A 9,349-nucleotide genomic window follows, 5' to 3' on the forward strand; every position below is an offset into this window, starting at 1 on the left:
ACTGTCTAGGAGACTCCCAGACTTGACCAAGTCAGATGTCTTAAGGTATCACCTGTGTGGAGCCCCCCTGATGAAAGTGTTCACTGAATCTACTTCACTGGAGTCTCACTGATAAATTACTCCATAAGATGGATCAAGCAACCATCTGATGTATTTGTCTGTGTGCTTGCTCTGGAAGGACAACTGGGATGAAGTAGCTAGAGAAAGTATATGAAGTAGGCAGGCATCAAGACAGCACAGAGTTACTTTTCTTGCAGATGAGAATAGTGTGTTTCTGCCAATTCTAGCATCATCAAGTCCTCCATCTTCAGAAACCCTTTAAAAATTGAGTGAGCCTATGCCTTTCTTGTGTCTAGCAGCAGTAGAAGTAGTCCTCCATCTTGAGAAACCCTTTAAAAATTGAATGAGCCTGTGCCTTTCTTGTGTCTAGCAGCAGTAGAAGTGGTTTCTTTATAAGAGAGGTCTTCTGAGATTTTTACTGGGTACATTTCCCCATGAAGAACTGGGGTGTTGCCTGAGAAACCTGAATTATGCTGGACTTCACATATCTAAGTGGATAGTTTCCCATGTGAAATCTTATTTTCATGATAGCATCCTTGACCTTGAGGGAATTTCTTCATGGGATTGTAGCAGTGGCACGTAGGTGTCAAGTCTGTGTTGTCTACTGAAATTTCAATGCATGACACTAGTTCTCACACTGTCATTCAGGTTTTCATTACTGCTGAGATCTCACCAAGATGGTGCAAATGCATTGGATCAAGACAGTGTTATTACTAGGTATATCTTTGTCCTGAGCAGGCAAAAAAGCAGATTAAAAGTTGAAATTACTCAAAAGTAATTTGGTTTCTGGTATGCAGCAGAAAAACTCTCTTGACTCTACAGCAATAGCTCATCTCTAAGTTGATATTGATACCGATATACTAGGTATATCTTTGTCCCGAGCAGGCAAAAAAGCAGATTAAAAGTTGAAATTACTCAAAAGTAATTTGGTTTCTGGTATGCAGCAGAAAAACTCTCTTGACTCTACAGCAATAGCTCATCTCTAAACAGTGTTATTACTAGGTATATCTTTGTCCTGAGCAGGCAAAAAAGCAGATTAAAAGTTGAAATTACTCAGAAGTAATTTGGTTTCTGGTACGCAGCAGAAACACTTTCTTGACTCTACAGCAATAGCTCATCTCTAAGTTGATATTGATACCACCTTTGGTGTTTCAAGTGTAAAATTGTGATGTAATTCCCAAATATAGCTACTGCTAATAGCCAAAACACTTGTCAAAGAATGTGCAAACAGAGGTTTTGGCTCAAGTTCTAATTCCTGAAGTGCTGTAAACTGCTAAGGAACATTTGTCTTATCTGTTCCCCCAAACATTCAGATATTTATGGAAGACACAGACAGACAAACAGGGAGAACACACCTGCAGTGCAGAACAAGTTATTGCAAGTGGAACTGATAACTTTCAGGTCACTGAATCAGGTCTGCTGTTGCCATGAGAAACTTCATATTTAAAAAAAAAAATCATAAAATTATCTATCTTTTAACATTGCATGGGCTCATCAGTAGATTTGATATTTTACCCAGTAATGCAATATTGGTGGAACCTCATTCTTCCAGGGGATTTAAAGCCACTTTGACTAGATTTGCCCTGTTAGGTAATGCTATCTATAATAATGGGCATTGGCAGGAAAATGGGCTTCTACGGTTCTGGCCTTGGAATTAGTGGAAATAATATGTTTTTGTAAGACTAGTCTGAAAGGAGAGGTCAGTTTGAAGTTAGAGTGGTTTGATTAGTAACTCACAATAATGCCTAACTAAGAAAATTTTTGTTGTCTTATCTCTCACATTCAGCCTTCCAAAAGCTGTTTTGCTGACCAGTGATATGAACAGCAAGTTCTGGTTGACTAGGAAAGTATGTCCAGGTTGTGTTCCTACACTTCCCTTCTGGTGGGTTTGGTGATTTAAGGTGATAATTTCAGCTCTACAGTCAGAGAGCTATGGATTTGGGATCCAGTGTGCTTGAGGTTAGATATTCCAGCCATCTGGAGACTGGATGTCATCCACCAAGACCCCATTTTCAAAAATCCATGTTAAGATTGTCTTCAGTGGAGAGCAAGATAGTAGAGAAGCAAGCACTAGAGAAGCAAGTACTAATTACATTTTAAATTCAACTCCAAAGTGACTGATAGGGACCTCTGAATAATTTTCAGTGCTTGTAGCTTTCTTCTTTTTGCTATCGTATTTTTTCATTCTATGTGAACTTTTAAAACGTTGTAGTCCCTCAGCATCCAGACTGTCTGAAGGCAGGAACAGATAGAAACCTGAAGTGTTGTAGAGACGCACATCCAGTCCTCTACTGTAGCAGGCAACCAAGCTACATTGTGAAATGTCATTTGTAAAAACTATTAAGATAAAGCCCAATAAATGTATGTTGTTGACTCCTGCAACTTCTGTTTGAAAAGCTATTCCATAAACCACTTGCCTTGTATTTTGGGGTAATATTTATAATGCTTGTTGATCACTAGAATGTGAGAGGCTAATTCTCAAGAACAGACTTACAAAGAAAGAAAATTACTTTTGACTTGCAAATTTCTCCCCATTAGCTACAGTTTGTGGACATAGTACTCTTCAGGGATTTCCTTTTATATTGTGCATTTACTTTGTGGGTTTTTTTGCATACATTTTTTATATTTTAAAATGAACTAAGCATTTGTAGACAGAATATTTGGAAATGCTAGTTGCTTTTTTTTTTTTTCTATGAACTTGTATTTCATTTCCCACAGTGTTGCAGATAGCAAGCAGAACAGAACTGAAGGTTTCCTATTATGATTTTGTTTGATCTATTGCAAATTAATTTACAGTCTCCGTGATAACTGGTGGGAAATGAAGGATTGGTTTTGTTTGGTCAGTGAAGACAACAGGCGTGAATCAAATAAAGGTTAACAGTAATGCACTTGAACAAATTGAACCAGAACATAATGCATGTATTGAGTTTGATTGCAACATGCATGTCCATGGAAAAGTTTTTTGTTTAAAACAAATCAAGGCTATGGCTTAATTATCAAAGCAAAATAAGAGACACAAAGAGCTACAAGTTTCTGATATTGCTTTTTTTTTTAAATCAAAAATAGCTCCCTTCACAGTTATCTACATGTTTAATTTCCATGCATAATAGCAACAGTTATTGTTGTCGTTTGTTAAGAGATTAACAGATAGTAAGTACAAACAAACGCAAATAAGGCCTGAATAGAGAGGTGACAAGGAAGAAAAGACCTCTTTAATGTTAATTATAACTGGTAGGAAGTCTATACAAATGACATTAACTGTTTTCTGTATGAATTGAAGGGACATGTACTTTGTTAGTGTCTACGTAACGTGTTTTTTATTGTAGACAACAACTTCGATCTCAATTTTTAAAATATGTTTTTTTGAGATATGTACTGTTCAGTGGAAGTTGTATGTTTTGATCATTATTTCTTAGAAGTTGAAAACGAGTGTAATAGTGAGCTGTTGAATTTGAATGCTTATTTTTATTCTCAGTTTTTCTATTCTATTCCGAATAATTCTATTCTGAACTATTCTAAGTTCACGGTTTTTCACCTGTATTTTGTGACCAGCAAAGTTCCCAGTGCTTCCTTCAAGAGTGACTGAATTAGACTGAAACAACTGCATAAAGAAAGTTGCTTCAAATATCATTACTCAATGGTGGTTTGGGTGGACCATCTATGCATTCCCTTATAAGACCGTAGAAGCAGTACCTTGCAAGTGGTGTAGTCCTTTGTTTCCCAATTATTAGCTAAAAATCACAATAGATGGCAGAAAACACACTGTTATTTTATTGCACATTGTTTTCATGGTTGTCTGTCATTGAGTATTCTGCTCAGCTGAAGTTGGGATGCTGCTCCCATTTCAGGCTTTGTTTTTTCAGTTGCACTTGCATTCCCTAACTAAATACCTTACTATCTGGCAGTTTCCATGCTTTGTTTTTCTAGTATAACAAATTGATTTAAAGTTCAAATGTAGTCATTTAATATGTTTTGAGTCATGAGTGTTCTCTTTGTGCACACGGAATCTTTTAATAGTTACAGCTGAAACAATTATACTCTCAAACAGGGGGGGTTTGGAATGGGTGAGGACATGCTCCCCACCTCCCCTCTGCTTGGCTGTGTATTTTAAAGCCCTGTTTGTGTCAGACAGCTACCACATGTTTCATAGGAAGGTAGAGATGCCACATAGTAAGCAAATATGGCATAAAAAATTTACCACACAGAGCATAGCGTTTGTCTCTAAGAATTAACTTAATGGAAGATTTGTGACAATTCATTATCCTTTCCAGAAATGTTTTTGTGTTTTCCCCCACAGTGGCTCTAATGATATTCTCAGTACTCACATAAACACGTGCCTGAAGATCTCAGTGCTATCCTTGAGTAGCTTTTTTTGGCAGAAAGCTATTCCATGTCTATTAAAATTGAGTTATTTAAAAAATGTGTGGCAACAGATTAACACCTTCCTCTTTTAGAAACAAATCTTACGTTCATTTGCAAAACCAAAGCTAAGCACTAGCTTTTTTACTAGAGGCTCATTTGTGTCTGCTGACTTCAGAAGACACAGGTCAAGTGTCTGTGCTAGGTCAGGTCCTAAATTAGGACTTTCCATGGTGAAGCATCTGCTGATGAAGTAGTGTCTATCTTTCTAACGTCACTTGTGAAATATTTGTCATAAATAATTTGTATGTGACAAGGAGACTGGTACTAGGACTGCTAGGGTAACAGTTGTGCAAGAGATGAAAACTAAATCCACCCAGGATTTCTGAGTTCTTGGAATTTTCTCACCAGGCAGTATTAAATATGTAATGATTTACATTTTTAATCTACATAATGATAAAACTGAACCATAGTCAGCAGATATACTGATCACACTGCTTCCAAAAAGCTTGCCCTGACATTAGGTGTACCCTTATTTCATTAAGAGAGTCTAGAGCAGGGTTTTCCTCATCCCCAAATCTTTTAGGTGAATTGCTTTTTGGAGATGTTTGTTCTTCCTCCATTTAGTACACACAGATCACAGGGTGAATGGCTTAGACTGGTTACCAGGCTTTAGACATCCAAAGCTGGGTGAAATATACCCTAGCTACATATCTTAATGGACTCTTTCCATTTCTGCAATTCAGACTTGAGCACGCTTTTTAGGTGGTGCTATATACCTTGCTGTTGGTGTGTAGTTCCCCACAAAGTTTTTCTGGTCTGCCCACATGGGCATAAAAGCTCTTGTCTGCAAGAGCAATAGGAAGGGTTTTGAGGGGCTTGGCACTGAGTAGGATATTATTGAGAATATGACATTGCTGGACAAATGGTGAAAGAAGAGGCGAGATGAGAAAGGATTTGAGGTTTCATCTTAAAAAGCAAGCAAACAAACACAAACTGAATTGGACTTTTAGCACTTTTGAAAAGATGATAGAAGAATATATTTTTAAGTTGAAGAAAGGGATAAAGCTGAGAAACATGAAAGATCACAGTGTTGAGGTTATCTGATTCTTTGGAGAACAAGCTGCAAAAAAACCACACACAAATCTCTGCATACTCCAGCAAATGATAGGAAAGACATTGACAAAAATTAAAACTAAAAAAAAAAAAAAGGAACAAAACTTTTAAGAGTCAGCATATTCAAATCCCATTTTAACAAGGTTTTGGAAAAGGGGAAACTAAAGTTTATGTATTTATGCACACAAGTTCAAAAGTATTTGAAATCAAGTAACTCAAATATTTAACTTTAAACTAAGCTACTGACAGTCATATTGACTCAGGATGCTGGATTACTAAGGTACAAAATACACATGCAGTTCTGGCCATACCAGTGAGGAAAGAAAACATAATTCATGTCTTATTAACAAATCTGCTTTGCCAACACATCAGAATTTCCATGAAATGAAAGCCAGAAAAGGTATATAGTTGCTGGCTTTCATTACTGACTTGTAACCAAGATGGTGATAGTGACAGTAGTGCTCTGAGTGGAGCTGTGGAAACTGGAAGGACAGGAAACATGATAATAATTGGAAACCTGAGTTACCACTGTGGAAATTAGGTAGAAGTCATTGCCAGAGCATAATGTTGGGACAGCTTGTGAAAGAACCAGTGAGAAGGGAACCATGCGACTTTTTGAGTTGTCTTCTGATTCATAATATTACTGTCAAAGTTCCGGGGAACCTGCTATGGTTAGATTAAATTTCTTTGCAGGAGCAGCAAAACCAAATTTTGGAAACAGAGACCAAAATAAACACTCACTGTTCCCAGCAGAGACATTAACAGCTGATAATCTGAAATGTAGAGTTTGTCACTGCTGAGCTGCTCAGGGGTGGTAAAAGCAGGGACTGTTGAGAAGAGCTGCAGAAAGACCTTTTGATACCAAGTTGATGTGTCAGCTAACAATGGAAGATCAAATTCTCTGCCAAGTAATGTTAAGTGATGCAGATGTTAAACCCCCAATCTAAATTTTGCATACAATGTGCGTATTAACTTAATTGTGAAGAATAAAATTATAATTCTTGGATAATAATAAATATGTATTTGGAAATGACTGCTCAGTGCTCAAATGCTCAGTAGTGCTCCGGCCAAACAGAACTTGAGGAAAGAAATGAACATATACAAATTCACCTTTATAAATCAATGTTTGTGTAGCATCCTGAATACAGTGTGTAATACTAGTTTCATCTCCTTCCCCATTTGTTCCATTTGCCCCCACCCTCTCATTTAAAAAAGGACCTGGAAGAGATTCAGAGAAGGGCAACAAAGACGTGGAGTGGCTTCCATGCAAGGAACAACCAAGTAAATTAGGACTGTGGTTTGGAAAAGAGTTTGATTGCAGATGATGTGATGGATGTCTGTAAAATCATGGGTGGCATGGAAAAGGTGAATGCAGAGAATGCAGAGTGATTATTCAAAGTCTCTCCCAATACAAGAACTAGAAGGCATTAGAAACGAAATTTGTTAGTGTGTGTTTTCAAGAAAAATAAGATACTTTTTTCACATAGTGTGATGTTGTAGATGCTAAAAGTTTACATTGGTTCAAAAAGCACTTGAAGTGCTTGGGGGGTACTTGGGAGTAGTAATGCATCCATCACCACTGAATATGGAAACAGTGATTCAGGAGGTCCTTGAGCCATTTCCAAAAGCTGGGAAAATCTCCTGTAAAACTTCTACTATGCACTTTCTCTTATGCTGTTCTTTAGGTGTCTGCTCTTGGTGGGGTTTAGAGCTGAAGTGTGGCATTGGTTTAACCTGCGTCAGTTTATGTTGAAGTCTCAATAACTTTCTATTAAAAATTATTAAAAACTATTAAAAAAAAAATTATAATGAAAGAAAGCTTCTGGGTGTCATCAAAGAACCAAAAAGTTAAAAGTGGTTTTCCCCTCTAAAGTGCAAGCAAGGAAATAGCACTTTAATTTGTTACAGGTCTCTGGGGTGTCTTGCTGTCTGGTCTACATAGTTGTATAAAATAACTCTGTTATATGTTAACGTTGTCTGAACTGGAGAAGAGCAGAGGTTTTGGTATATTTCAAGGAATGGATGACTGCTGTGTGCAGAATGTGGGATTTGGAAGCAAGACAACTTGGACTTTGTTCTCCACAGTTGATTGTGTTACCTTAAACAAGGACCTTCACCTCTTTATATGTATTATAGTATCAGCTTCACAGAGGATGCTTAAGTTGGAATTTATTTTTTTTCTTCTATGATTCGTTGTTTATGGGTGGGGTAAAAAGAAGGTATAACTTGAATTTATGCTGAAAATGTGTTTTCTTCTACATTCTCCCTTTCTGCAGGGTTGGTTAATATGTGAGGAGCCAACTTGCCAGAATCGAACCCGTCGACTTCCGCTGAGTTTTTCCCGGAACGGCCCTACGTGCCAGGCCTGCAGGAAGGCTGTGCTGAGACCAGAGGTGAGTGATTCAGGACAAAGCTTTGAGGGTAGTAGAGCAGGATTCTCATGAAGCTTGCTTCTCTCTCAACTCTGCCTTTCAAAGGTAGCGGGATGAAGCAGGAATTTTTAATTAGTTTATTGGTTTAAGGGGAACTTTATGGTTTTCCTACTCCGCATTTAAGCTGCATCCTCATTGCTGTGAAGAGAGCGTGCCATGCAGCTGCTGCACTTGGAAATTTTCCAGCTGACGAGCATTTGGTCAGCAAACTAGAATTTGCTGGAATGTTTCTGCCAGAATACAGGTAAATTGAAATCGACAAACAAAACCAACCCTCCAAAACAAAACCAATTGCCTGCTTTTCTGCTGACGGGTTCTCACCTGACTGAATGTGGTGCTAAGGAGCCAGAGGTAGGCTTTCATGCCATCTTCTGGGGTTACTCGAAAGCAGTAAGTATTTTCAGGACATGAGAAGTTTTGAGTTTTGCACATTTGGTTTTGTCTCTATGCTTGAAAAATGCAAAAGCTTTTAAACTTCACATTGAGCTAGATGGTCTGGTCTTCCAGAGTTCAGGACTGCCTGCTCCACCCTACCTGGTTCTCTTGGATTCTGAGATCAAAGGAAGCTGATTCTGTTTCATGTTGTAAAATTCTGGCAAAGGACTTCAATTTCTTTGCTAGGAAAAAGGGAAGACAGTGTTTAACATTTAGAAGGCTTGACAATTTCCAGAATTCACATAAAACAACCAAAGAGAGGGAGAAGGATTCCATAAGGAAAATAGGGGGTCTTTGATTGGCGTTTGTTTCAGGTTGTAGTAAGTGTTTAAATTATCCTTAGTTCCATAAAACTTAGAAAAATCAAGGGGTTGAGGTGAGGCTGTCAAGTGAACGCTCTGAACAACATTGTTTTATTTACCATGAGATATTTTGGTCAGCCTTATTCAGCACGGCAAATGTAAAAAGTCACAAAGGATGTATCAGTAAAAAGCAGGGGATTGAAAGAGCATTGTCAGAGAAATACTGATCAAAAGATAACCATTTTTTTGTATTAGTGGTAAGTTGTCAGTAAAAAGCAGGGGATTGAAACAGCATTGTCAGAGAAATACTGATAACCATTTTTTTGTATTAGTGGTAAGTTAATGTTGACTAATAAAAGATCAGATAACAAACAGCATTAAAAAGTGAGTAAGAATGAATGGTAGTTCCCAGTCTCCTAACACACGAACCAGGTGTTATCACATAAAATTAAAAAGGCAGAAAAGCAAATCTGTCAGAGAACAAACCTTTCACCTATGCCATTAATTACAGTATATTGCTGTAAGAAAATTAAAGCCAATACCAGTGGGAAAAGAGACTGAAGCTTATATGGGTATTAGAAGTGTCCAGACATGTTAGTTATCAACAAAAATTTATTAAGAAATTCAGGTTTTGATCCAATTTCT

General features: G+C 37.5%; 1 protein-coding gene across 1 annotated transcript in view; it reads left to right on the forward strand.

Moving 5' to 3' along the window:
* Positions 1-9,349, forward strand: part of POLA1 (polymerase (DNA directed), alpha 1, catalytic subunit) — a 209,903-nt gene that overhangs the window by 134,921 nt on the left and 65,633 nt on the right. The window contains exon 34 of the mRNA XM_014948364.1: positions 7,812-7,928. Coding sequence (XP_014803850.1) covers positions 7,812-7,928 — 117 coding nt within the window. The remainder of the gene's footprint in view (positions 1-7,811; positions 7,929-9,349) is intronic.

The sequence above is a fragment of the Calidris pugnax genome, unplaced genomic scaffold (genome assembly GCF_001431845.1).
Source record: "Calidris pugnax isolate Ruff unplaced genomic scaffold, ASM143184v1 scaffold164, whole genome shotgun sequence".
NCBI classification, from domain to species: domain Eukaryota; kingdom Metazoa; phylum Chordata; class Aves; order Charadriiformes; family Scolopacidae; genus Calidris; species Calidris pugnax.